Here is a 27,109-nt window from a genome sequence, read left to right as displayed (position 1 = left end):
ATGGCCCTGAAGGACGGCGATGGAATCCTCCGTGTCCTGAGCTGAGCCCGCTGCCACCTCCCTGCTCTGCTGGGAGAAACCCAGCCCAAGGGACAGTGACCTCACGGAGTGGCTTCAAACCCCCCTCTCCCTCCAGGATTGCTCCAAGCGCTGTGAGCGATCCCGGGGATGGGGTCGGTGCCGTTCGCCTTCCCCTCCGTGTCCAACCCCCTCCTGGGGCTGGGGCAGCTCTGCCATATCTGGAGCAAGAGTTTCCTGCTCGCCTTTAGTGCCTGCACCAGAGAGACTTTGTCCTCACAGCCCAAGGATCCTGAGGAGACCTCGGCGAGCAGCGAGAGCGCTGCCCCGGGGCGCGGTGCAGAGCGCAGGGCAGAGCCCCTAGGGCCGCCATCACTGCCCCGGGGAGGCTGAGGGGAAGCCTCAGGGAACCCCGGGCTCCTGGTCCCCGGGGGCTTGGCTGGCAGATTCCCGCCTGAACACCGTGAGGCTCCGGGGCTGAGGGTCCCGTCCCCATCCTCTCCCCATCCCCTCTGTCCCCCCGACCCTCCCCAGCGGGCTCAGCCCCGGAGGCCTCCCGCCCCGCCTGCCATAGAGGAAGGGTAGAGCGTCGCCACCGGAAGCGCCGCCATCTTAGGAGCGGGCGGTGAGGCCGTGGTCGGCGCCGCCGGGCAGAAGAAGGAGGCGGCCGCGCTGTCAGCCTCACTCGGCAAGCGGGCGGCTGCACCTCCGCCCGCCTTGGAGGGAGAGTTTACCGCGGTTTCCAACCTCTACCTCAGGTACCGGCGCTGTGCAGCCGCTGTGAAGGGGGGAGAAGGAGGGAGCGCGGCGGCTGTGCCCTCACCTAAGATGGCAGCGGGGGCGGTGACTCTCCGCGGGGAAGATGGCGGCCGGGGGGAGCGGCGCTCTGGCCGGCTGGCGGACTCGCTTGGCTGGGTGAGGGCAGCGGGAGGGATCCCCCACACACACACCCTGCTACAGGGCCCCCCCTCTGTCCCACCATCGGGACACCACAGCCCTGCTGCCCCACAGGGACACCACACAGTCCCCTTCTCCCAACTTTCCCGCCCCTCCCTCCCTTCCTCCCCTCTCAGCTCACCCCCACCTTCCCCAGACAAGGGAGCCCCTCTCGCTGCCCTCTCTCCCCCCTCGTTCTGGGGGGGCTCAGGTGCGTGATGTGGGGGAGCGTGGGGCGAGTTTAGGGTTGGGGTTACCCCAGGCCTGGCTCCTGGGGGTGGGGGTTTCCCTGCAGGCACCGCTGTCCCCCTTTATCCTCCATCCCCCACCCCCCTTATCCGGCTGCTATTGCTGCTCTGTTTCATTTTATTAGTCGTTGTTTTTCCACTCCCTTCCCTTTTATATTTCGCCTCGGGAGTGGATCAGCAAGGCCATAGGTAGCCGGCGGCTTCCCCTCCTCCTCCTCCCCACCCCTCAGGGGGCGGTGATCGTGGCGGAGAGGAAGAAAAGGATGCCACGGAAGCTGTTGTTGCCTTATAAATCTGTTTCTTCTCACTTTCGAGCACCACGGGGCTTGCATGACTCTGTGGCGATGAACGCAGCCAGAAGTGGCTACCGGGTCTTCTCGGCCAACTCCACGGCAGCCTGCACCGAGCTGGCAAAGAGGATCACGGAGTAAGTTCTTTCTCTTTCGAGTTTCTTTTCCCCTCCCAGAGCTCCCCCGAGCAGGCAGCCTGTCCCCAAAGCAGCTGGAGGGACTCCTGGCACCCTTCTGCCCTCCCCAAGCCACGGGTGTCTGCTGAGAACCCCTCTGCTGAGAACACCTCTGCTGCAGAGGTTTTGCACTGAGCCTTCAGCCCCTCATCCCTCTCCTGGTAACTCCTTTTGGCTCGGTGAGGAAAAGAGAAGTGGCTTCTTTCTGCCTCTTGTGACATCCATCTCGGTGCTGGAAAGGCTGGGGCTGCAGCAAAGGCTGTTTGTTACCTTTAGGGAGGGAGGAGGTGAGAAGTTGTCTGAGCAGACCTCAGCAAGCGTTGTAGCTGGTTTGGGAGATGCTGATAACTTTGCTTTTTGGGGGAGGAAGGGGCTGGTGACCTTGTGTGCCCAACAGCTCCAGTGTTTGGGGCACAAGGGAATGCTGAGTGCATGGACCTCGTTGCAGTAACCAAAGGGGATCAGTGCATCTGCATTTCAGTGGGGTAGGGAGGTGGGAAGCTCATGCTAGCAAAAAAGAATTTAGGGATAGAATTGTGTGTGTCCCCCTTTCTTTTTGGTTTTGTTTTGTTCTATTTTCAGCCCATCAGTTTGAGTGGAGTTTGACCTTGGCTTGGCAGGGATGGGTGCTCTGGGTCCTGCTGAAAGGAGGTGTGTAACAGCTGGCTCCAGAATGTTGGGGTTTTTCTGCACAGAGGAGCAGTGAGGTTGCCCTCACACTTGATCTTTTGTTTGGAATGAGTTTGGTTCAAAGCAGGGTGCTCAGCTGAAGGGGCTTTTCAGAGACCAGGATCTGTGTACTGGGGAGCTGTCATCCTAAAGCAGGATTTGGGGTTCCTCTCTGCCTTTTCTACCTCTTAGGTAGGCAGCTGCTGGCCTCTTCCTGTCTCCAAGGGCATGCTTAAACTGGAAACATTATTAAATATAGGTGTGCTACCACCTTAGTACTGCAGGAATGTTTTGCTGTGCATCCACCTGTCTTAATAAACAGTGTGTTCAATCCTTAGCACAGATTATCCCCATGGAACTGACTTGGCTGGTTGATTGGGATTGATGGGATTGCATGCTGGATAACAGGGATGGACTTCTCTGGGTGTGAGGTGAAGAGGGAGATTCTTGTACTTGGGAGCAGAAAGCTTTGATTATTTTGTCACTTCCATATATTCCTTTCCCTTCACTGATGCAGCTCTGAAAAGAAAATCTCTGTAAAAATAAGTTTTGCTGCAACAGATGGGACGTGGTTTTACAAGGCTTGTTGAGTTGCATCAACACAGAACAGAAGTCCCCTGGGGATGAGCTCCACATTCTCAGGACTGAAAAAGCAAAAAGTCAACCTTAATTTTCTCCTCTTTATCTTAAAACTAACTCACTTTTTACTCACTTCTTAAATTTTTTTTAAGATGTAATAAGAAGAGACAGGGAGCAGGCTTCCCCAGGCTGTGGCACACACAGCTGCCTGTGTGAGCTGCTGCTTTAACCCACTGCAGGGTTCCTGGTGATGCTCTGGGGGTGGATGACAACAGGATCATCCAGAGAGTGACCTCCTGATTGTCCTTCACAGAAGTAAACTTTTGATAAAATCAGTGTGGGTGAGCTCTTTGCTTTGGCTCTGATGGCAGCCAGGAAGTTGGGTGCCCTGAGCACAGCAAAGTGACCCAGCTGCTGCTTAACCTGGGGACATGCAGCTCTGCCATCTCTGAAACAGAGGCAGTGACCACTCTGAAATGGAAAGGTGTGGATGAAGTTTAGTTGGAAGGGGGTGCAAAATCTGGAAGCATGGATTTGCCTGCAGTAGAAACTCTCCCCAAAATAAAGATATTTTCAGCATTGTGAGCAGTGGTTTTGCACTGGCTTCCTGTAGGAGCTCAGGGGATCTTTCAACACATTTTGTAATCCATCCCTTGTTTTTTCAGGTAGCAAAAGATGGGGGACTGCTGGCTTTCCCACTGCCTGGTGTTTGCTGGGCAGGTCAGTTGAGCCTTTTAGTAGAGTTGGAGCAACCTTACAAGGGTGAGTCAGTCCTCTAATATTGTGCGTTCTTTTTAAAGTTTTTTTAATGACCTTTAGAATAAATAGTAAAAGAACTTTAAAACAACACACAATATTTAGGAGTAGGGCCCCCTGAGACAGTTTTCCATCCAGGCTCTGTTGCTCTTACCTTGATACTTCATTTGCTGTTAAAAATCAATACTGAGGAACCCTGGCATATCCTTTTTTTAAAAAATCTTCAGCCTGGGGAGGAGCAGTGTGCCATAAACCATGCAGCTGAGAGCTGTCCAATCTCCTTGCTTCATTTAATGCAAAAACTTCAGACTTGCTTTCGATTCCAGCTCAGAGTAGCATCCTGGCACACTTCCCATCTTTACAGTTTCTCATTGTGCATTCTTGTCTGGTCATAGGATGAGTGACTAAATCATTAGTCTGACTTTCACTTTGAGTTTTCAGAGCTTTTGTTTATGTGAGCATCTGCCAGGGAAAAGAGATGGTGCTGGCTTATGAGAACCAAATACCTTGTGACACTTTAAATAATGAAGATGCTCCTTAGATTTGGGACTACTAAGACATAAATAAAGCCATATGTTCACTGGTGTCTTATAAATTGAGAGGGATGATTTTGAAAAAAAATCCTTCCCAGGTGGAAAGAAAACTGCTGTAATTAGGACACTTGGCACTTGATTACAAGCTGCATTTACAGGGGAGAAAAATAATTTCAGTGACCAGTGCTGATCCCTAATGAGCCTTGTGTGCTGCTGGGGTGAGGGAGGTCTAGCAAGTATTTTTCATCTTCAGAGTCTTAACAGATGCATTTACATCTCCCTCTGACTGAAGTGTTTGGCACAGAGGGTGCAAATAAAAGCTTCCACTCCCTGCTTTAAGCTTGCTAATGTCTCCCTGGTGCTCCTGCAGGTCTGTTATGTGAGACAAAATACTGTCACCAGTTTGTGGCAGGCTGTGGATGTGAGCATTGTAGACATTGATTTTGGTTTGCAGCACAGAAAATGCTGGTGTTGCAAAGGTAAAAGCAGTGCTGTGAACCTAAAGAACGTGGAGTGATGAGGAAAAGGTGGAGGCTTGTGTTCTGCTCCCTGGTTGCAGGAGGCTGGGTGCACAGCACTGAAACCATGATGGTGTTTGCTGTGAAGAAGTGGCAGGTGAGCCCTGCTTTTGGAAGACAGTATGTTGAGAGGACTTGCTGCAAGGAAAACATCTGATAAGATGAAGGGAGAGTAATGTCAGCCTTAGGTCGTCTTGCCAAATGTGAGAGTGTGTCACAGGGGAGTCACAGGAACCCCATGCTCCTGCTCTCCCAGATTTCCAAACCCTGTTCTTGCCTTCTGGGAGGAGTGCTTGTGTGGTGGTGTGTACAGGAAGAGAGGAGGTGTCACCAACTCTTCTCCATGTGGGAAGATGCAGCACTGTGGCAAGAGGCTAACAGGTATTAGAGGGTGAAACAGCATCAAAGGGGTTTGGAAAGGGAAAAGCAAGAAACTAACCAGCTAAGTTGGAGAGTGCAGCTGAGGGACAGTGCCTGAGTGGGATGAGCATGGAGCAGTTGGGATTTGAGATTTCCTGTGCAGCTCAAGTGGTGTCTGTCAGGTGGCTGAGCAGCTTTACTTGGTGTGGTAGCTCTCAGGGGAAGGCAGTGGGGGGTTTAGGGGAAGTGTCTTCAGGAGGAGCAGACTGGTAGGGCCAGAGGAAAGTCTGCCTGGTCTTTGCTGGTGGTTCAGCTGCATGACTTGGGCATGGCTGGAACAAATGATGCAGGTGCTGGGTGGCTCTGGGTACAAGTGGTGGATGAGTAGCAGGGGCTGTTTGTCAAGCATCCAGTTGTGCTGGGTGGATGGGGAGAGCTAAAGGAGAGCTCAGACAGTTAAAAGGTTATTTAAACAAAGATACTGCCTTGTATCCAGGAAGCTGCTGTTTCCTTTCCCTTTCCTGGCTTGTTCTTGAAGTGGGAGATTAGAAAGTGCATCACAGAGCTGCCAGTGTGCTGGCTGGACCAGTTGACTGGTTTTGAAATAAACATTTACTGGAGTTTGAAAAGTAATTCCAAGTCGGGCTGTGGCTTGCTTTGGCCATGGTCAAGCATGGAGCAGATCCTCTGCTGTCAGCTCCAGCTCCTTCTGTAGGCTCCATGGAGTCTGTAGGTGTTGGGGGGGTATCTGCAGAGCTGAGACTGCTGACAGTGTTTGTAATGAAGAGGATCTTGCCAAAATGAAATCAGATCATAGTCAAGGGCTTTGTCTACAGCTCTGTCTTCAGATTGAATGTCTGCACTGCAGGCTGGCTGGAAGCTTCCTCCAGAGCTTTGAAAATGTCTTTTAGGTCCCTGTCACAGTGGGAGCAGGAAACACAGCCTGGGCTGAGAGCCCTTCCCAGTGGTACTGAAACATGCTTTGGTGGCACACATTCCTGCAAGTGCCCTTGCCTCCTGAATTTTGATTCAGCTAAACATCAAGTCTCTTTTAGCTGACTGTCCTTTGTCTCAAGAGCCACTGGTGCAGTGGTTTTTGACAGCCTTCAGAGGAGCATTTTAAAGCAGAGGCCAATACAACCTTCCAGTGTTTCCTAAAATACTTCAGTGTGTCACTGCCTCATTAAACTACAGGTGACTTACAGACTGTTCTCATTTAGGCTGTGAATTTGTGGCAGGTTTTATAAACACTCTTGTATGCATAGCTTAATACCCTCTTGGCATGTGTTGAGACTGCAGAAAGTTAGATCATCTTTCCTGGGTAATGTTTACAGACAGAGATATTCCAGATCAATAACGTTTTTTACTGTCCCAAGTCCTCTGTGTAGGAGTTTTAAAGAGAATTCTTCTCTTGGATGCTATCAGGTCTCTGAGGAGTCAGTTCAGTGCAGAGCTGGTGCAAGGATGGCAGAGCAGAGTGAGGAGCAGTGAGTGGTCACACAGGGAAAGCTTACATTGAGATGACATTCAAGTCTTTAAGAGCTAAGAGCAGGCTGGGATATCAGCACCTTGGTTGCTCTGTGCTCAGCACACAGCCTGGACTGGGTGTGCACAGCTTTTTTTAACAGGTCCCAGGTCTCCAGATTGCTGCTTTTAAAAGCAAACCCATCCCCAAACTGAGTTTTCTGTCTCTCTTGGATGGAGAGAGCTTCCCCTCTTGGAGAAGGGAGCTTCCAGAAGTGAACTGCTGCTCCAGGGTTTGCTTGGTGCTGGTTAGCAAGTAAGATTTCTACAAACAGTGGAAAATCAGCCTGATGGTTTTAGAATCTTAACATTTCAGTACCAGCAAAAGCCCCATCCTCCCCATAGCCACACACTGCACCCTGCAGCAGGACTTTTGTCACTTGAGCTCATTTTGCTTGGAAATATGGTTTAGTTACAAGACCTAAAGTGTTATTTTTGCCAGAAGAAGCTGCATCTCTGTGTGGGGATGCAGGCTCTGAGTTAGCTGTGATGGCAGGGATGTTCCTAGTGTAGATCTGCTCCTCTCTGCAGACAAACGATCTGTTAATTGTGATAGTCCCTGTTCATAGGGTTACACTCCCTGTCCTTGAAGCCCAGTGCAAGCAGAGCTCTTGCTGGCAGTTTAATTTTTCTGTCACTGGAAACAACATTTGATTTGGAGCTTCTGCACAGAGAGAATTTAGAGGAAAAAGAACTGGGGATGAAGGAGGAAAAAGGGTGAGGTGATGGGAAGGGGGAATTTATCTTGGACCTCTGTTACAAATGATTACTCCCAGGCTGTGTGGTGGCTAAGGCAGTGCTCTGCCCTTGACTTGGGTGCACATCTCCCTTTTGACCCAAGTCCTGTGGAATTTGCTGTTTTACAACAGGAGCTGCAAGGTTCAAGGAACCTTGAATAAATCAACGTTTATCCAGACTCCCTCACTGGCTGAAGTCTGAGCTTACACAAAGCCTTCAGAAGGGGATTTAGTGGAAGGTGTGTCCCTTGGGGAAACATCCCTGGGCTGCTTTGGTGGAGCTACCTCTGTCTCTGCCATGCCTGTGGCACTGCAGGTGGGGTCGAGGTATGACTTTTATGGGTGGTTTTATCTCTTATCCTTCCCATTACTGCCCTTCTTGCTTAATTGCACTCAACAGTTGGAGCAGAGATGGGGATTTATTGCCTGCCCAGAGCAACCTACTACTGATCTTAAAGGAAAGTTGGCAGCTGCTTCCTTACTGCCTCTTCTGCTGCTCCCTGCACCCAGGCTTGACAAGCTGAGCTCTTCAGTGTCCCTCTTCCCATCAGGGAGCAATCTTGCCTTTCCAATTCCTTGTCTCAGCAAGACAGAAACTGCATTGCTGCTGGGCAGTCTGAACAGGGGAGCACTGGCTTCTGGTTTCTTCCTGTGAGCTGCATCCCCACAGAGCACCACAAACCTCTGCTGTGTTTCTTTGTCACCCCTTAAGCACTGGAAGTACCACCTTCCAAGGGGTGTTTTGCTGACATGTGTCTGGCTGGACTGCTTTTGAAGCTTTCCTTCCTGCCAGGAGATGCAGTGTTGCCTAAGGGCACTTGCACAGCCTCGTTAATGGAGGTTTGTTGGTTTTTTTTTTTTTCCAGTGGTGGGGTAGGAAGGTGCTGTCTGGAGTGAAGTCAGGGAGCATGTGCCTCCAAAATGGAGCTTGCAAGACTTGCTGTGCAGTTGTGGAGGAACAAAGTGTGAGTCATTAAACATTCACCCCACCACCACTGCTTTGTTTTGGGCATGTGATTCTTCAGCTTGTTTTGATTTGGATGCCTTGGCAGTGATGAGGCCAAAGCTTAGTGACTGTCACCCCACAGCACATCCCAAGGGGTGGCAGCACGTGCTTGGGGGATCCCATCTACAAACCCCACCTTTACTGTGCATCTCTCCTCAGCCATGCCCTTGCCTGACCAGCTTCCAGCTTTTTTGAAGATCCTGAAGGCACTGAGGATGCCTTTGTATTGCAGCTGCAAGCTTGAACTCATCAGGGCTGATGAGAGAGGACAAAGTAGAGGTTTGGGTGCTTGCTTGCTGTGGACTTCACAGTCCCCAGGTGATGCTGCAGTTGGTACCAGAGCCAGGTTGGTTACAGCCTCACAGGTATGATTCTCAGTGTGGGAGTTTGCTCACCAGCCATGGCAAAACGTGCTGCCAGACAGAGGACCAGGAATGTGTGTGGCTAATTCATGGTTTGTAGCCAGCTAAGCACATACATCCCATTGCATTTGAGTGTCTGTTATTGCAGCTGTCCTGGATCTGCTTTCCAGGCCAGCTCCTAGCTGAGACCTTCAGCTGGTGGGCTCATAGCTGAGTCCAGCACTTACTGGTTGGCCAGCAGCATGCTGGTGTCAAGCTGTCTCACTCATTTACTTACAAAAAAATTTATCTTTGTGACAACTGAAGTAGGAGGCTGCTGAGGAGGTGGAGAGGCAGATACTGAAGGCTGTAGACCAGGGCAAAGCCTGGAGATGTGGGCTTTATTTAGGGCTAGTCCTGACTCACAGTGTTGGGGTGTGTCCAGGTAAGATTTTGTGACAGGTAAGATGTTTTGTGGATGTGCACAATAGATGTGCAGACACATAACCACTGCAGGAACCAGAGGTATTTTTCAAGCATAAACTGTTTAATCCTGAATGTAGGCACAGCTACTGAGATGTCCTGTGCTCCACAGCCACTGAGTTACAGCACCACATCAATCACAAAGACCTTGCTGCTGCAAGGCTTCTCTCAGCTGAGGCTTGGGGTTAAAAGCACACAAACTGTTGAATTCCTCCATTTTTAATTTCCTTTTTTCTCCCCAGGCGTCTCGGTGCTGAGCTGGGGAAATCTGTGGTGTACCAGGAAAGCAATGGAGGTAAGAGAAATCTTTGCAACTGGTTTGAGGTAATCATAGAAATACTCATGAACTCCATTGGCCCAGGGATTCAGCTGTGGTGTCACTGCTGCTGCTGGCAGTGCTGATCCTCCCTCTCTGACCTTGGACAAAGCAATTAAAATGTGCCCATTGTTTTTCTCTGTTATCTCCTGTGTCTGCCCAGTCAGGCAGTCCTGCCTCGGGTGTTAGCTGCTACCAAATCTTACTGTCTTGTGCTTAGCAAAACATCTCCCAGGTTTAAAAGTAATGGGCTTTTTTCTAAGCCTTTGTCTTTGCAGACTTGTAAATTATCCCCTTCTTCCAGCCCTCCTGTAACAAGGGGCAGTTTACAGCTGCCCCAGCAAGGACCTGTCCTTTTCTTAAAAAGGAGAAATTCAGAGCTGTGCCTCTTTCACTGCTTTTGTCCTTCACATGTAGCAATTGTTCTACGTGTTCAGGTGCTGGGCTAAAACACCAGGATATTAGCTAACAGAGTTAAAACTAAGAGAGATTTACTGTTGCAAGATTTCAGTTTATTTGCAAGAGGGACTAGAACCTGAGAGAGCTGATCCAGGTGAGAGGAAGGGCTGGAAAGGATGCTTACAGCCAGGCCATGGGGTGTGCAGGCTGCCCTGCTTATGGTTGGCTTGGCAGCTGCATTTATAGCAGTGAGAGCTTGCTGCCTGCCCATTGGGGTTGGTTTTAAATCAGGTTGCTTGCTACAAGGTCTGAAGTCGTTCCTCATCACTGCACAGCAAATCAGTCTGACTTCAGCACAGTCCCTCAAGGTTCCTGCCTGGGCCCAGGCAATTAGACTTGGAATTGGGTAGCTGGGTAGGGATTTCTTTCCTTTCTCTTAGCCCTGTCTTATAGTTCATGACAATGTGGGAAGTGAGTGGCTAAGACAGATCCCTTAGGAATCCTGATGTCTTTGCTCTGCCTTTCCAGAGCTGCTCTGGGGCTCAGTTTTTGCATTTGGGTCTGGACCTTTAGGAATGGTGTTCAGCAGAGACCCAGGCTTCCAGCTCAGTGTCAGTGTTGAAATGTCTTTGACCTTGACAGTGAAACTGGGGAGCTGGGAATTCTCCCTTTGAACTCTGTGCTGCTGGTGTTGCCTCAGGCTGTATCCAGCCTGCATGGAGCTGACCCCAGGGGAAACTAAAAAAGCCAAGTTACCTTTTGGTAGTAAGTATTAAAGGTTGTTCTGCTGTGAGTGGCTCATTGTTCACTAATGCATGTGGTATTGACAGCTTTCAACACTCAGCTCTGAGAAGTGGAAAAGATCTCTCATCAAGAGGTAGATAACTGTCTTATACAGAAAAGCTATTCAGCCTGTTTTGCATTGTAAATACAGCTGACACCCTGGATGTCATCCCAGCTCTTTACCTCCTGGCACCAGCCTTAGGAAAATCCACTTGGATCATCTGCCTGTGTGCACTGTGTGCATGAAGGGCAAAGGAGCCCTCATCTGCCCTGGCCAGTGGGCAAAGTTATTGCTAAAACACAGTGTGTTATCACTGTAAACCTGATGTTTGGAAACAAAACTGACTGTGTTTTCAATCCTCTTCAGAAACAAGAGTTGTAATCGAGGAATCTGTCCGGGGACAGGATATCTTCATTATACAGACAATCCCCAGGTAAGGGACATGTGGCTCAGTTTTACAGCCATGAGATTCTTGGAATTTGTGGTTCAGCAGATGATTTGATAGCTTTGCTCACACACAGCATGATCACCTGGCCCTTCTCAGTGTTGTCATTGCTTTGACTTACATTTAAAACACCACATGGTGTTAAGCTGTTGGAATTCCCAGGAGATCCATTGCACCACAGCAAACTGAGAAACTTCTCATCAAATAGCTCGAGTGTCTCACCTGAGGTAAGGACACCCAGGACTGACTTCAGGTGAAACAGCCCTGGTCTGTACATTGGTGCCCTTGTAGGCTCAGTTTATTGGTAATTTCTGACAGGCATTTCCATTTCAGGTTGTGTCATTTCCTCTGCCTTCCAATTACCAAGCAGCAGGGCTGGCAACAAAGAGCAGCAGCCATGGCTTTCAATACTCTTCCCCTTTTGCTGTAGTAATGTGAAACTGAGCTCAAGTCAAAGCCCAGAGCTTCTCTCCTCTGCTCTTCTAGTTCTTAATAATGTTTGGTCTTTTCTGAGCCTGTTTGGTTTTTATTTTGGGCTTTATTCTGGCCTTGGAGTGAGAGGAAAAAGGAGTCCTGGAAGTAACCAGGGGGCTTGAAATCCAGCTGCTAACCCCAGGAACCTTGCTGCTTGCTGGCTGAGGAAGGGCATAGAGAGATGGCACTAGGATGGTGGGAAGGGAGCCTGTGTACAAATGGTAACTGCAAAATGACCAACTGTGAGTAGGGGAGATGCTGGTTTTGGAGATGATGTAGTGACAGGATGCCTTTAGCACAGTTAGCAAAACGAGGCTGTTCCTGCTCTGAAGACTCTTCCCAAGTTACCAGATTCCACTCAGATTTTGGAGATCACAATAACTGGTAAGTTCAGAGCTCAAGCAGGTAGCAGAATACCCTTGAAGCAGAATTTTTCTTTATTTCCCAAAGAAATAGAGCTCTGTTTGTTTCCTCTTGGTAATGCTTGGCCTGTTGTCAAAATAAATCACTGGGACTTCAGAGTCTTTCAAGCTGATCTTGGAGTTCCTTTTGCAGGCTAAGGGATTTTCCTAGGGCTCATCTCTCTTCAGAGAGATGCTCCAAGCATTTCCTCCCTCAGGGACCAACTAAAGCTCCACAGGGTGAAAATCCAGTGATGCAGGATTGGGGTGAATAGTGCCATTCTCCTGTCCCTGGTGGCAGAATTCTCTAAAATGACTTGTAACTGAGAGCTGTGTAAATATGAAACAAAGTGTTCAGAGAGAGAGAGAACTCTGGCTATAAGGAACAGCAATAGTTTGGGGAGGGGAAAATCTGCCCTGCTTTTAACTTGTTGATCTCCTTGTTTTTACATAAACTGAATTCAGTGTTGTGAGCCAAGAAGTGGGTCCTTTTGAACCAGAATGTTCAAGGCTCTCCAGGTGAGGAGCCACTGTTGTGGCCAAATGGTCTTTTATTCTTAAGATGCAGCTGTACCATGCTGCCTCGCTTGAGAGGACAAGTTCAAGGGCATCAGTTTTGCAGTGGAGCTTTTCAGGAGAGGAAAAACAAGTGTGTTGAGTAATCTAAGAACAGGACTTCTGTGCTCAGTAGTGGTTTGAAAAGCAAACAAAATATTAGGATATAGTAGGAAAGGAGCAGAGAGGGAAACAACCTTGTTCTGAATTCACAGCCCGCATTTTAAATGCCCAGAGGGAGAACAGAAAGACCTGAAGATCTGATTCAAGGTTCCTGCCCAAAAAGCAGATAGCAGAATGAAAAAAGCTAAAGGCAGGTGCAGTGTGGATTGGCATTTGTGTGAGGCAGAGCCAAATGGCTCATGTTTAGCCTGTAGAAAAATAAAAGAGTTGGGGGTTTAGTGGTACCCTCAAAGCAAAAGGTTTTAGTTTTGAGTGTTTGTTGTTGCAAAGTTGACTGGCAGACTCAGGAAGCTCAGCCCAGGGAACAGGGATGTCCTGGGAAAGCTCAGGCAGGGAACAGGGATGGGGAGCAGAGAGGGAGGCTTCAGGCTGCTGGGGAGGGGTGGGACAGCAGAACTTGGCTCTAAATGTCCTGGTGACCAGCTGGCAGTCCCCCTGTAGTCCTGGCTCAGGTTTTCTGGAAGCTGTGAGCACAGCTTCAAGGCAGGTGGTGAGGAGGGCAGTGAGGTGCTGGGAGTGCTCTGGGAACCAGTTTTGGTGATGCTGTGGCTGGGATTCCACCACAGGTGCTGTTTCCCCCCGTTAGTCCCCCCACAAGGCAGGGTTGGGGTCAGTGTGAGAGCTGGCTCAGCACAGAGCATCCAGGAGGGTGCTCCTTGCCATGGTGACACCCCCCAAGCCCCCCACCCTGGAGCTTGCTGTGGGGACAGACACATTCACCTCCTCTGAGTGCCTGTGCCAGCTGATCTGCAGGAGCTTCCTGGAGTCCAAAATGGGGTCTTGAAGAAAGATGCTCCCTGAGTAATTTCTCCATCATTATGGCTGCATGTGTCCCATAGTGGCACCAGGACTGCTGGTGCCTTTTGAAATCCTTTTCTCTTTTAGGAATAGTCTTGTTCTCTGTCTGCTTTCCATGGGAATATACTTATAAAGAACAATTTGAAAAATAATGATGGGGAATGCTTGGTTTCAGTGATCAACTTTAAATAGGCTTCAATTTGACCACTTCATTTTGTACATCACTGATAGGAACATCTTTTTCTCCTCTCGTGGCCCCACTGGCACAGCTAAAACACCAAAGGGAAGAAACAGTTCTTTGTTTGCTCCTTGTCCTACGTGGCAGGGGGCTGTGTTTTATGTAATTCTTGGCTGGGTGCTTCAGAGCTAACAAAGCTTTCCTGTGTGTAAGTGACAATGTGTGCAAGGACTGGTGGAGCCAGCAGGAGACCAGAGACCCCGAGCACTCAAATGAAGGGGCACAAACAGAGGTTAATTTCTGAAGGAAGGGGGTGAGGGAGAAATGGCTGAGAGGTTTGTCACGGGTCACATACAAGCAAGAGGCTGAAGGAATGATGTCTCTGAGCTCTTGGGGAAGCTGTTCCCAGTGGTCAGCAGGAAAACAGGTCCTCCACCAATGTCTGGGTGATGTCTAAAAAGCTCTGCAGAGCTTTCAGCTGCTCTGTGCTGTTTATTCCTCTGCTGCATGGAAGGATGCCCTGGGCAGCCCCTGCTCTGTCACTGTGAGCTCCACAGCTGAGACACCCCCCAGTCTGGGGAAGTGGTGTGTGTCATTTCAGGCTGTCCCTGCTGAAAATCCCCTAACAAGGGTGTCTGTGTAGGTTTGCCTGCCCCTCTGTCTTCTCTGAAGTGCATGTTCTTCAGTTCTCAAACACTCTCAGCACTCTCAGGTCAGTTTGTCACGATGGAGGTCATGTCTCCTGGTGTTGGGTTTAAGGAACTAAAGGAGCTTGGCTCTTTTTTTGCTTCTTTTCTTTTCTTTTACCTTCCCAAAATGAATTAAAATTCAGACTAAAACCCTCCTGCTGGGCCATACCAATCCTCATGGTGAAGTTAACTGAAAATGTGCTCTTACATCTGTTCCTTCCTGTGGTCTACAGGTATGTTCTGCCTATATTGCTTTTTTGTGTTTTCTTTCCAGAAACAGTAATTTAGCATTTACTGTGCTGTTATTCCTTCCACCTCTAGATAAACTAGATAGCATGGAGTTGCTGACTTCTGCCAAAATGGATCTGGACTTTGTACTCCTCCAGAATGCAGTATTTATTTCTTCAGGCAGGAAAAATAAAAACACCCCAGGAAACCAAATGTGGAGGAAGTCGTGTTGGTTGCATGTGGTGCTTCTTTAAGAGACTTTGAATTCAAAATACAGTGTATGTACAGTGTGAGACAAGGTGACACTTGTCTCACAACATTAATGAAAAATAGGCTTTGGTGGTGGAGGTAAATCATTATACACCTCCTGTAAGAATACAAAAGCAAAGTCTGGTCACAGCTCTTGAGTGCTGGAGTCTTGTGCTGTGCATGTGTAACCCTTGGCTCTCTTGTGCTGTGCCATGGTGGAAGGAGCTGGATGGTCACAGCCCAGGTCTTGCAGAGATTACCATAAGCTGTAGCTCTGTTTGCCTGGAAGTTTGGTGAGGAGGGCTTTGGGTACAACAGGAAAAGAAGTTGCACTGGAGAAACACTTACTGATCTTTGGAATGGTTTTCCAATCTCCTAGAGATGTGAACACTGCTGTCATGGAGCTGCTGATAATGGCATATGCACTGAAGACCTCCTGTGCCAGGAACATCATTGGGGTCATCCCTTACTTCCCCTACAGCAAACAGAGCAAAATGAGGAAGAGGGGCTCTATAGTCTGCAAGCTGCTGGCTTCAATGCTGGCCAAGGCAGGTGAGTGTCCCAGGGAGCAGCACAGCAGGCCTGGATGCTGCTGAGCATTCCAGAGGGTGTCTGTCCTTCCCTTTTTCTCATGTTTGATGGAGGGATGTGCTGCTGAGCCCTTAGAATCATAGAATCATAGAATGGGCTGGGTTGGAAGGGACCTCAGAGATCACCAAGTCCAACCCTTGATCCACTCCCCCCGTGGTTCCCAGCCCATGGCACTCAGTGCCACATCCAGGCTCTTTGGAAAGATCTCCAGACACGGAGAATCCACTACTGCCCTGGGCAGCCCATTCCAATGCCTGATCACCCTCTCCAGAAAGAAATTCTTTCTCATCTCCAACCTAAACCTCCCCTGGCACAACTTGAGACCCTGCCCTCTTGTCTTGCTGAGAGTTGCCTGGGAAAAGAGCCCAACCCCCCCCTGGCTCCAACCTCCTTTCAGGGAGTTGGAGAGAGTGATGAGGTCTCCCCTGAGCCTCCTCCAGCCTCAACACCCCCAGCTCCCTCAGCCTCTCCTCATAGGGTCTGTGCTCGAGTCCCTTCACCAGCCTGGTTGCCCTCCTTTGGACCTTGAGCCACTTTATGGGGATTTCATTTTCAGCTCAGTTTTATTTCTTTGTAACTCACACCTGGGGAAATGGCCTGGAAATGTCATCTTGAAGTACAGTGTCAGCCTGGTGCTGGGACTTCCCACATGCCTGTTTCTTATTATGTCTCTGGAACTTTTTATACTGGCCTGTTTATGCTTATTTTATCATGACATAATTGTCTGAGTAGTAACTAAAATAGTCTGAAAATTGAGATGTTTGAGGAACTCAAGCCATGTGAGATTTGTCTCAATGAAGTTTTTATCTTTTTGGGTTTTTTTCCTTAGGTTTAACACACATTATCACCATGGACCTTCATCAAAAGGAAATCCAAGGTTTCTTCAGCTTCCCAGTAGACAACCTGAGAGCATCCCCTTTCTTGCTCCAGTATATCCAGGAAGAAGTGAGGTTACTCTAGTTCTATATACATATATATATATATATAAAACTTGTTTTAGTTTATGGCAGCATTGAGCCTCTGGCTGTGCAGAGGTTGTGTTGTCAGGCTAAGTGGATCACTCTGTTTATCAATCCTTTCTTAGGATTCTTAGCATGTTTCCTAGGAATGTGGGAAAACGTTGCAGTGTATGACTGAACTCTGACTAGAAGCAGAAGGTGAATTTGCTCCATGTCAATTAGTGCTGTTTGGGGGGTCCTCTTTAAGCTCCTAGCTGTGATCAGCTTTTAAATCCTGTTAAATTCTCTCCCCCCCCTCTTAGTTCTGCACTGGATGTCTGACTGCTCTGAATTATTGATAGACTTTGTCTTGGCCTGAGGATAGGAATGCTGAGCCCAGCAGCTGAGGGCAGGGCATGGAGGTTTTATTTTTCCATGTGCAGAAGGTGATTTATGCCCACACAGTGTTTGCAGGAGCACCCATGGAGAGAGCAAGGCCCAGGACCTTCCCCTGTGGACAGAAGGAGCTGTAGCCAGTCCATGCAGAACAAGTTAAACACAGTGAAGTGCAGAGCAGAGTCTGCAGTCCTGTCTGTATTAATCTTCTTTACGTTGCATTTGGGAGAGAATGCACAAATATTGGCATTGAAAGCTATTGAAGTTGCCTCTCTAGATTCTTGGCAAAGATTGAAGATTTGGGTCTGGGAAAGGAGAGTAATCATGATTATTCAGCCATGTATCAGATCAGTTACTTGCCAGTGGGATGATCTTTACTTAAATAATTTTTTTTATCACATCCAGATTCCAGATTACAGAAATGCAATCATTGTAGCCAAATCACCTGATGCAGCTAAAAGGTAAATAGATTCTTTCCTAATTGGTTAAAAGTTACTTGGAAAAGGCCTGGGGTGGTGGGAAATGCACCAGGAAAAATATGGGAGGGTTGTAAATGGATCCAGCTGTCCAGTCAGAATACCCTGTGTGGCTGGAAGCTGGGTGGGTGTCTAGCAGTGCAGATGGGCAGCTGGATTTTCTAGTCCCAGACCTATGAGAGTAAAGTCTGGAGGCTTCTGCTGCTGCAGAGCTGGGTGGTTCAGCTGGGCTGAGCTCAGACTGCATGGGACTGAACACCTGAAACACTTCAGAAAACCTTCAGCATGTGGAGGGGGAGCCAGGGGAGCAGAGTGGGCTTCAGGGTATTACCAGAAATCCTTTACTGGAACAGTTTCTTCCTGGGCAAGAGCTGTAGAGGTGGAATCTGTGTTTCTTGGGTCTGATAGAGACCTCCTGTGCTGGGCTGTGAGGTTGCATCCTCTCAGCCAAGTTTCTGACACTCTGGTGTTGTCCTGCAGGGCTCAGTCCTACGCTGAGAGGCTGAGGCTGGGGCTGGCAGTGATCCATGGAGAGGCTCAGTGTCCAGAGCAGGACATGGATGATGGACGTCACTCCCCTCCCATGGTCAAAAATGCAACTGTGCATCCTGGTCTGGAGCTGCCATGTAAGATGAGGCTTCTCTGCTTAGTTTTGGGCAAAAGAAGTTTGGTGGGACATAGCTGTTGGTTTAGCTGTGTAGATGTAACCAGCCTGAGAGCAGTTGGACCACTGGAATTTTTCTCATGGAAAGGTTAATAGCAATGAGTTGTAGCAGAGAGGTCCTGGGGAAGCTTTTTGTTTTAACTCTTTCTGGTCATGCAGAGCATCAGCATTGCTCCCCAGTCAGCAGTGCTGGGCTGACAAACCTCTGATAGAAGTGGTGCTTTTAGAGTGCTCAGCAGCAAAACTCATGGTGTTAATGAAACAGAAAAGCAAAAGGTGTGACTAACAGGAGAACAGCTGCTGTCCCCAGCCTGGAGGGTGAGGGCTGGCCTTTGGCTTCCCCTCTTACTGCAGCCATTGTCACTGCTCAACAGTTTTTCATTTTGGCAGCTGGGTGATAATGTTCCAGTGTCTGTTTTGTCAAGGTTTTGAGGTCTGTGGCTAGGGGAAGGCATTGCTGAGCTGCTTTGTGTGGCTCTTGCTGATTTGGAAGCACAGAGCAAGGGAAAAAGGAGGGAAGTTGTATTTTGGGAAATGCCAGCCTCTTGGGATTGCTTGTGTTCCTGCAAGAGCAGTGGTCAAGCAACAAGAGCACAATCAAAATCTAGCTTTTGGGGATCAAAATCCCTTTAGGGAGGATTTTAGCCTTCTAGGAATCTGGTGGTGGGACAGAACTGATGAGTGCAGTTGAATGTGGCTGAGAACTGACCGTGGGAAGGGCTGCCTGGTGCTGTGTGACAAGGAGCTATCCATCATCCAACCCAACTTAACTACACCAGCAGTGGCTTGGGCTACTGATAAGCATCTCCTCTTGTCTTTTGAAGTTTAGGGAGAGCATCCAACCAGTTTGTGGGCAAGTAAGACTGCAGGCATTTAAATTACCCCAGTCATTCCTCACCATAACAATCAGTTAAACAGTGCTTGTGTTGCTGGTGAAACTCCTCTTGGGCCCTGGGGGACAGGTGGGGTTTGGCAATGAAGTTTGGGACTTCATTTTAATTGTCCCCCTCCTGATGAGGGGATTTTTTTCAAGTGCTTCCAATGGAACAAGAATTTGCATGGTTACTATTGGCCTGTTCCTCCCCCTCCTCCTCTGATGAGGAAGCTGTCTTCTAAAACATCATCTTTTACTACCAGGGCATTGATGTGACTGTATTTTTATTTTCCTTGAAGTGACATGGTTAAAGCTTAACTACAGGAGCTTGTACCCCTGGAGAGCCCCATAAATGGTAGCTCATAGAGAAATGTGCCCTTGTCCAGTTTAGTTATGATTCCAGTGGAAAAATGTTTTTAGTCTCCAGCTATCCAAACATGAACTAATTTGCTCTATATCACCACTTTCTTATTTTATCTCCTGCAGAAACTGAGCACTTGACTAATGACCTTACATTCCTGCATGCCTAAGGCACAAATGGAAAACAAACTGTGGCTTGGTAGCTGTCTGTCAGGGGCAAGATGTGGGGTGGATTATGGGGTGAGCTTGTTCTGCACTCTTAGTACAAAGGTGCTTTTCTTTCCTCTTTTCTAATCTTAATAGCTACCTGGTTTTGAGTTAGTTTTGAGTGAACCTGGGCTCTGTTGCTGGCAGTGCAGAATACCAAGGTAATGCTTATCTAAAAGCAGTCTGTGAGCTACCAGTGCATCCTGGTTGTGTTCCAGCCTCTGCCACTGATCCATACTCTGCCAAACAGTGGTGAAAACACAGCCAAGCTTAGGGGTGGCAGTGCTGTTCTCAACCTCTCTGCTCCAACTCCTTTCTTGTCTGATTTAGTTGTGTGAAAAGTGTCTTCCCAACCTCAAGTGGCCCATCAAACAAAGGTTCCATCAGCTCTCCCTGCTGTGCAAAACACCATCACTGACAGTGCTGGTGGGCTAAGGTCTGATGGCAGAATGATGCAGGCTGCAGCTGTGTCCCTGTCTTGTTTGTGAGGGGAAGGACATGCACTGCTCACCCAGAGCTGGATGCTTCTGTACCCAAAAACTGCCCAGAAAAGCCTCCAACTGCCCAAAGAGATCTGCCCAGCTCAGCACAGACCTGGGCTAGCAGGCTGGGGGTATTCTTGGAGGGGCTGAGACTGACCATGGAGCCATCCTGCTCTGGGCTACAACCAGCTTGGTGTGGAGGGTTCTGTCCCCCTTTTCAAGACTCTGCAGGATCCCCAGAAGAGAAAAATCCCATGACTGGGACCAGCCCAGAGCCCTGCAGTGGTCACTTCTGCTTTATGTCTGTCTTTGTGGACTTCCTAGTGGATTGGTTGGCTCCTGCATCCTGGAATGCACTTTTTTTTCCCATTCTAATAGAAATCAGGCACCTTTATCAAGCAGCATAATTATTTATTTATTGTACTGAGTGTGGCCTGATGTGCTCTGGTGGAGCTGCAACAGAAAAATGCCAGAGGTGCTTCCAGTTGTGCTTCTTGAAGTGCTGTGCCAAAGGGGCAGGAACAGCTCAGGTCACCCAAAACCCAAAAGAAATGGGAGCTTTTGGGAGAGGAGGGCACTCTGACAGTGTCCCCTTGGGTTGTGAGCTGTGTCTCAAAGCTCACAGCTGGCTTGAGGCTGTGTTTGAACAAATGTGTGTGGACTCTTTGCTTGTTTCTTCCTCCTCAAGGGAAGGAGGGGAGCACCATCTGTTAAATCACTCCAGTGGCTTTGGTTTTCAGTGCCTTACCCAGAGAGCTGATGCTTCAGAGCCAGAGCCCAGCAAACTGCCACCAGGGGAAGGTGTTTGGGTGGAAGGCTGCTCCTGCTTCCCTACCCCCATCTTTTTCCTGTGTTTTGGCTGGGGCCCAGGGATGTTATCTGTCCTTCCAGCTCTCTCTTCACAGATCAGTTTGTTCTTGAGCAGCCTTTTGCAGCATTATTTTACCTGGTGATTATTGCTTTAGCATTCCTCATCCCATTTTTAACTGCTTGATTAAAGCAAGAGTTTTACACCCCTGGGGATGCTGTTTCTTTTTGTGCCAGTGATCATCTCACCTCTGATGTGTGGTACTTGGACATATATTACTCACATCAGAGTGAAAGTGCAGGTTAGAGTGTTTTCCTGATGAACTCATTTCCCTACTACCCCTCAGTGTTCCTTGATATTCTTGTTTCATAAAAACAGTTGCTCTTTTTTCTCCCTTTATTTTTCCTCCTAGAAGCTACAGATACTGCAAACATCTTTTCTTACTCTCCAGGAAAAAAAAAACCAAAACCAAACCAAAACCAAACAGCAACTTTTTAAATGTAAACTCATACATAATCCCAGGGGTTATGCCAGGCAAAAGTACAGCTGTGGCTTCTTACTTCTGTCACCCTCCTTTGTCTACATACAAATAGAGGGTTTGTGTTTGGGAGGAAAATGCTCTTTGTTATTTGAATAATTTTGCAGGTCACCTTCATGGAGCAGTTCTGACTTGCCCATCTTGCTTATCTCCAAATAGTTTGAAGAAAGATAAACTGGCCACAAAAAATACCCCTTGCCTGAGCTCTCATCGTGTTGGAGCAATCAAAGTTCTCTTGCAATTTGATGTGGTTGTGGCTAGATCTTTGGCTTGCAATTTTTTTCTTTTCTTTGCAGAGAAAATTGAACAAGAAAAAGGGAGAACATCTCTTTAGGATCCGGGTAGGTCCACATGCTGCCTACCGTGCTTCAAGAACAAAGCAAATTTCAAATACAGCACTTAAAAGCAGACCAAAAGTGCCAAGCAGTGCTAATGTTGCCAGCTGCTGTGTTAGCCTTTGAGCCAAGGGATGTGTCTGCTTCCTTTATGGAACAGCACATTACTGATTTGCTGAAACTCGTGTGGTTTGCAGTAAAAGAGTGCTGAATTTCAGCTCCCAAAGGTCTGCTCAGTGTGGCTCAGAAAAGAGTTTCCCCTAACCTGGCTGTTGTAAACAGAAATCCACACTGACCTGTGGATGCACAGGAAGGAGGGGATGGCAGCCAGATGTAATCTTTTGGGATTTCACAGTTCCCACCAGGAGTTTTGTTACTGTCCAGACTAGGCAGGAAACTAATTAATAACTAATCTAAGCAGGTAGATAGTGCCTGGAGTTGAAATTTCTGGTCTGCTTATCTCTTGTGAGGCTTAATCCTATCTCATTACACGTTGTCCTCCTTCTCATGAGAACATTTTCCCTTCAGGATTTAGACAGGACTTTGCATTTGATAGGAGACTCAGAAAGAGCAATACAAGAGGGGGCTGGGGATCTCTGCTCTAAAGAGCAATTAACTCTTCAATCCCAGGTGACTGTGACATTGACTGCAAAACCTAGCAGTGACAAATGGAACTTTGGTCAAAACCAGACCTGTTGAACACCTTTTGTGCTGTTTTGGTGGCTTACAGAAAAGCAGTCTGTGAGGTAGGTCGTGTGTATGAGGAGCAGCTTTGGAGCTGTGGTCCTTAAAAGTGTTTTCATTGCCATCCCTCAGCCTGAGTCACTCGCCCAGCTGTGTTTGCACTCAGGGAATTCCCAGGCACTGAGGAGTTGTGGGAATAGTACTGGATCAGCCTGCTGTGCAGGATGGGGAGTTTCATGTAGGACTGTTTGACCCAGGAGGGCAGAAATCAGTGTTCAGACACAGGCTGTCTGGTGGGCAGTGGCTTGTGCTGCCCCACTGATTGAAACAGGTTATCTTAAAGGAGAAGAATCTTGCTATCCAGGGTGTCCAGAATGCCTTGGCACTTGAGAAGCCTCTGTGGCCAGAATCTTGGCAAGACCTGAGCTTACAAAGTGATGGGGTACAGAGTCCCTCAGCTGGATGCTTTTTGCTGCACTCCCTGGAGAGAGAGTCTTTAAAATCCCAGAAAAGTCTCACAAAATGAGGGATGTTCCTCTTTGCTTCATGGGTAGGTTCACACCTGAGGGCAGGTGTGTGCCCATCACAGTGTCCCTGCTGTGCTGGGTGCCCTGTGCTGTGTTCACAGCACAAACCAGCACCCTCTGGCCTGGGAGAGGTTTGGACAGCAAATCCCTGGCTGGTGTCAGAGGTTGGTTGTTTGGTGTGGGTCTGGTGACTGTTACATCTGGACACACTAGTTCATATCCTTTTTTTTTATTTAATACTGCTGCTGGAAGGTTTTCAGGGTAAAGGATCAAGTCTGTTAAATGTTTTTGCACAAACAAAGTCAGTGCAAAAGTAGAGTCAGGAGGGAGTGGAACCTTGTGTCTTCACCTTGGGTCAGATAGAACAGTTTATCAGTGTGTACTTTTGCTTCCAGTTGCTTGTTGCACAGAGTTTGGACTGGATTTTGCCCTGCTCTTTCCATAAATCCACTTAAAAAAAAAAAATCAACAAAATTGCTTCTGCAAATTGTCTTAAACTTTCTTTGAACCAGTATTATTAAGGTCCTTACACTCTCTGAAAGAGCCTTGTGCATTTGGTGATAAAAGGGAAAGCAAGCAAGCTCCAATGCCAGTCTCAGATTCTTCTGGTGAATTACTGAGTCCAACAGGTAGAAAATTCCACCTTGCAAAGGATCTCTCCTTCAGGAGGTGGTGCTCAGAGGAGCACAGTTGTTGTTCCAGATCATCAGCCACCTTTTATTTTTGAGCACAAAGTCACTGACATCTCCCATAAACCAGGTGCTGCTTTGTAGCTCTCCTTGCAGAGGGGTCTGTCAGATACTTGGCTCTGGTCCCCACAGGAACAAAGTTAAAAGATGGTTAAAGCAGTGGTTACTCACTTAGGTGAGGATAATGCCAAGCTCATGTCTGTGTCTGTAACCAACAGAAGATGCAGCTGAGGGCTGGGCCTCTTGTGTGATGGGGCTGTTGTGGTTTGACTCAAGGCAAACTGACCTGGACTTTTTTCTTCTTCATCTTTAGTGATGATGGCCAAGGAGAAACCACCAATAACTGTGGTTGGAGACGTTGGAGGAAGAATTGCTATCATTGTGGTATGAGGGACAAGGGATGGCTTCCTCCCAGCATCTTTTCTTGAGCTGCTTTATCCCAGAGGGCAGGAGGGAAGGCTGGTGTGTAGGGTGGGAACATGGTTGTTACCACTGATCTCTCCAGTTTTGCTGGTGGCTTTGGTTATTTCAGCTTTCTGTTGAAAAGCTTCAGCACTTTAAACCTTGAAATTCCCTACTCCCTTGAATCTCCAGATGTCAGGTACCTCCATCCAGGGCATACAAAGAAATTTCCTGAAGTGTTTTTAAAACAATCCCAACCAAGCAAAAAACCTTGTTGAGCTTCTCATACTTGCTGTGCCATGCTGCAGTGTAAATAATCAACATGCAGCTGCTATCACCATGAAAAAAACACCTTGCTGAAGATAAGCTCTGGGGGTGTGTGCCTGTGCAGAGCCTCCTTTGTTTCCAAAACACAATATTTTTGTTTTACACAAGAGCAAAAGGTTCCATAAATTAGGGGTATGGTGTTCACAGGTTTAATTCCTGCATGTGGCTGTCCTTGCATCTTGACAGCAACTGAAGGAATCAGGGATCTTTTTATTTCTTTCTTTTTTTTTTTTTTCCCCAGCTGTCTGCATGACTGCAAAGCTGCAGTACCTTGCAGAGCCACTCCTGCCCTGCAGGCTTAGTAAACTTCTGGTTTTGATGTTATTTCTGTTTCTTTTTTAGGATGACATCATCGATGATGTGGAAAGTTTTGTAGCTGCTGCAGAGATCCTGAAGGAACGTGGAGCCTACAAGATTTTTGTGATGGCAACTCATGGGCTCCTCTCAGCAGATGCCCCTCGTCTCATAGAGGAATCCCCCATTGATGAGGTGTGTGGCTGGGGTGACTCAAAGTACCAAAACCCACAGACTGATGTTCTCCCACTGCCACAGAGCTCATATCTGAAATGTCTGCTTTCATCAGATGCTTCCTGCTTGCTCATTCCTCATTGGGAAAAAAAAAAAGAAATCAAACGTGTGATTAATAATTGCTTACATCAGAGCTGCTTCTCTGTGTGTATTTTCTCCCTCATGCACAGATATGAGTTGTCCCTGCCTGGACTCTGGGTGTTGGGTGCTGCTTTCTCCCTGTGCAAGCCTTTTCCCTGTGCAAGCCTTTTCCCTGTGCAAGCCTTTTCCCTGTGCAAGCCTTTTCCCTGTGCAAGCCTTTTCCCTGTGCAAGCCTTTTCCCTGTGCAAGCCTTTTCCCTGTGCAAGCCTTTTCCCTGTGCAAGCCTTCTCCCTGTGCAAGCCTTCTCCCTGTGCAAGCCTTCTCCCTGTGCAAGCCTTCTCCCTGTGCAAGCCTTCTCCCTGTGCAAGCCTTCTCCCTGTGCAAGCCTTCTCCCTGTGCAAGCCTTCTCCCTGTTCCTCTCCCTGGCTGACAGGGGAGATTTCAAACCTCATCCTCAGTTGTCAGATCTTGCAATCTAAACTGACCTGTCAGTCTGTGTGGAGGTGGCTGTTGTAGAAGTGCTGGTCACGTAGTACCCTCCACAGATTGACTGCCAGGTGAGGGAGACCATTTATTGTCATCTTATTTTAGTGACATCCAAGACTTCTCCCCCTGAGCTGTTACCCCAGGGCAGCCGTTCAGTGAGAGCTCAGCAGCACAGCTCATGCTCTTTTCTTCCTGTCTCTCTCTAGGTGGTAGTCACCAACACAGTTCCTCACGAGGTCCAGAAGCTGCAGTGCCCCAAGATAAAGACTGTGGATATCAGTTTGATTCTCTCTGAAGCCATCAGACGAATCCACAACGGGGAATCCATGGCCTATCTGTTTCGCAACATCACTGTCGATGATTAGACCTGGCACTGCCTCTCTCCTGGCTTCCACAAGAAAAGGAAACATGCATGAAAAGGCAATACCATAAATTCTAGGCATAGTGCAGCTGTTTATTCTTGTAGGATCATGAAGGTTTTCAGCATCTTGAGCCATGAGATCTAGTAGGAAAAAAAAAAAATCAACCTGACCAGCACTTTACAGGTGTATAGAAGAGTCCACTGGCAGTGAGGGAGGATTATATCCTAATTAAGATAGGTGGAGAAATGGTGTTGAATTTGTAAGTTCCTTTAATTTGGTTTTATTTTTTTCTTAGTGTGTTATCTCTTGCCCTGTAGGGGGAGAAAGAAAAGCAAAAAAGTAGCTGTTGGCTTATGAGAAAAGGAGTAGAGAGGGAGTGCTCACTGCTGCCTGTGGGCAGCAAGGAGACAGCCTTTGGGTGTCTGACTGTGCCTGGGAGCACAGAAGGGAGTGCTCTGTGCTGCTGGCAGAGCTGAGTGGCTCCTTGCCAGCCCAGTGGCCTCTCATCTCCTGCACAGCCCAGCACAGCAAGGACTTCTACAGAACTCAGCAGAACATCCTGACAGGGCAGCTTAGGGCAACCCCATTCACAGGGCTGCCCGTGTCCTCCTGTCAGGGAGCTGGGAACAAGCTCCTGTGTGTCTCCCAGCAGGGCAAGGGGGTTCTAGTTAATGCCTTTTCATTTTGCAAGCCTTGGATCATTATTGTTCTTCAGTGGCAAGTAGCAGGAGGGTCCAGGTCCTTACTTGAACACTTGTCTGCACTGCAAAACCAGGCACAACTTCTGGAGTTGCCTGGGGCTGGTGAGTTGTGGCAGTCAGAACCATGTCTGTTGCCAATGCAGCTGTGCTCTGCAAAACACTAACACTGAACCTGCAATAAAAAGTGTAGGATTTTTCAGTTTTGGTGCTTCTTGTGAATGCTGTGCCCTCTGAACTGCTGCTGTGTCTGTGTTGTGGGGCTGTTTCTGTAACTAGGATCACTTGACAGTGCAGAGTCACAGACTGGTTTGAATGGGAAGGGAACTTAAAGGTCATCCATTCCCAACCCCCAGCATGGGCAGGGACACCTCCTGTGAGACCAGGGTGCTCCAAGCCCCATCCAACCTGGTTTTGAACTTACAGGGATGAGGCAGCCACAGCTTCTCTGGGCCCAGAGCCTCTGCTGGGTTCTCACCACCCTGGAGGAAGCTTGCAGCCATTTCTGCAGGGAAGAACTTCCTGCATGCTCCTTGTGTGGGTGACACTTGAGGCTGAGAAAACTGGGTTTGTTGAGCCTTGAGAAGGCTTTGAGGAGACCTTAGTTTGATGTTCCAGTGCTTAAAGGGTGGCTGCAAGGAAGATGGAGGCTCCCAATTTACAAGGAGTCCCATGGACAAGACAAGGGGCACAAGGTGCCCCTGGGGAGATTCCCTTTGAGTACAAGAGGAAAATCTTACCCTGAGGACAGTCAGACCTTGGAACTGTCTCCCAGGGGAAGCA

General features: G+C 48.4%; 1 protein-coding gene across 4 annotated transcripts; it reads left to right on the top strand.

Moving 5' to 3' along the window:
* On the top strand, nucleotides 1–26,528 carry PRPSAP1 (phosphoribosyl pyrophosphate synthetase associated protein 1). Of its 4 annotated transcripts, XM_030461823.1 has the most exons (12): nucleotides 2–776; nucleotides 1,518–1,629; nucleotides 3,582–3,678; nucleotides 9,417–9,469; nucleotides 11,040–11,106; nucleotides 15,253–15,425; nucleotides 16,294–16,409; nucleotides 17,204–17,259; nucleotides 17,755–17,900; nucleotides 23,756–23,826; nucleotides 24,514–24,660; nucleotides 25,473–26,528. In XM_030461823.1, exons 6-12 carry the CDS (start codon nucleotides 15,272–15,274, stop codon nucleotides 25,629–25,631), a joined length of 849 nt encoding a protein of 282 aa, XP_030317683.1. In that variant the 5' UTR covers nucleotides 2–776; nucleotides 1,518–1,629; nucleotides 3,582–3,678; nucleotides 9,417–9,469; nucleotides 11,040–11,106; nucleotides 15,253–15,271; the 3' UTR covers nucleotides 25,632–26,528. The 4 variants fall into 4 exon arrangements, with proteins under 4 accessions (XP_030317680.1, XP_030317683.1, XP_030317681.1 ...); XM_030461820.1 differs by lacking the exon at nucleotides 3,582–3,678 and having other exon boundaries at nucleotides 1–776; XM_030461821.1 differs by lacking the exons at nucleotides 2–776; nucleotides 3,582–3,678 and adding an exon at nucleotides 810–933.
* The last annotated feature ends 581 nt before the right edge of the window (nucleotides 26,529–27,109 follow it).

This window comes from Calypte anna, chromosome 18 (assembly GCF_003957555.1).
Source record: "Calypte anna isolate BGI_N300 chromosome 18, bCalAnn1_v1.p, whole genome shotgun sequence".
Classification (NCBI taxonomy): domain Eukaryota; kingdom Metazoa; phylum Chordata; class Aves; order Apodiformes; family Trochilidae; genus Calypte; species Calypte anna.
Note: the sequence above shows the minus strand (reverse complement) of the source record. Positions and strands in the feature narration are given on the sequence as shown.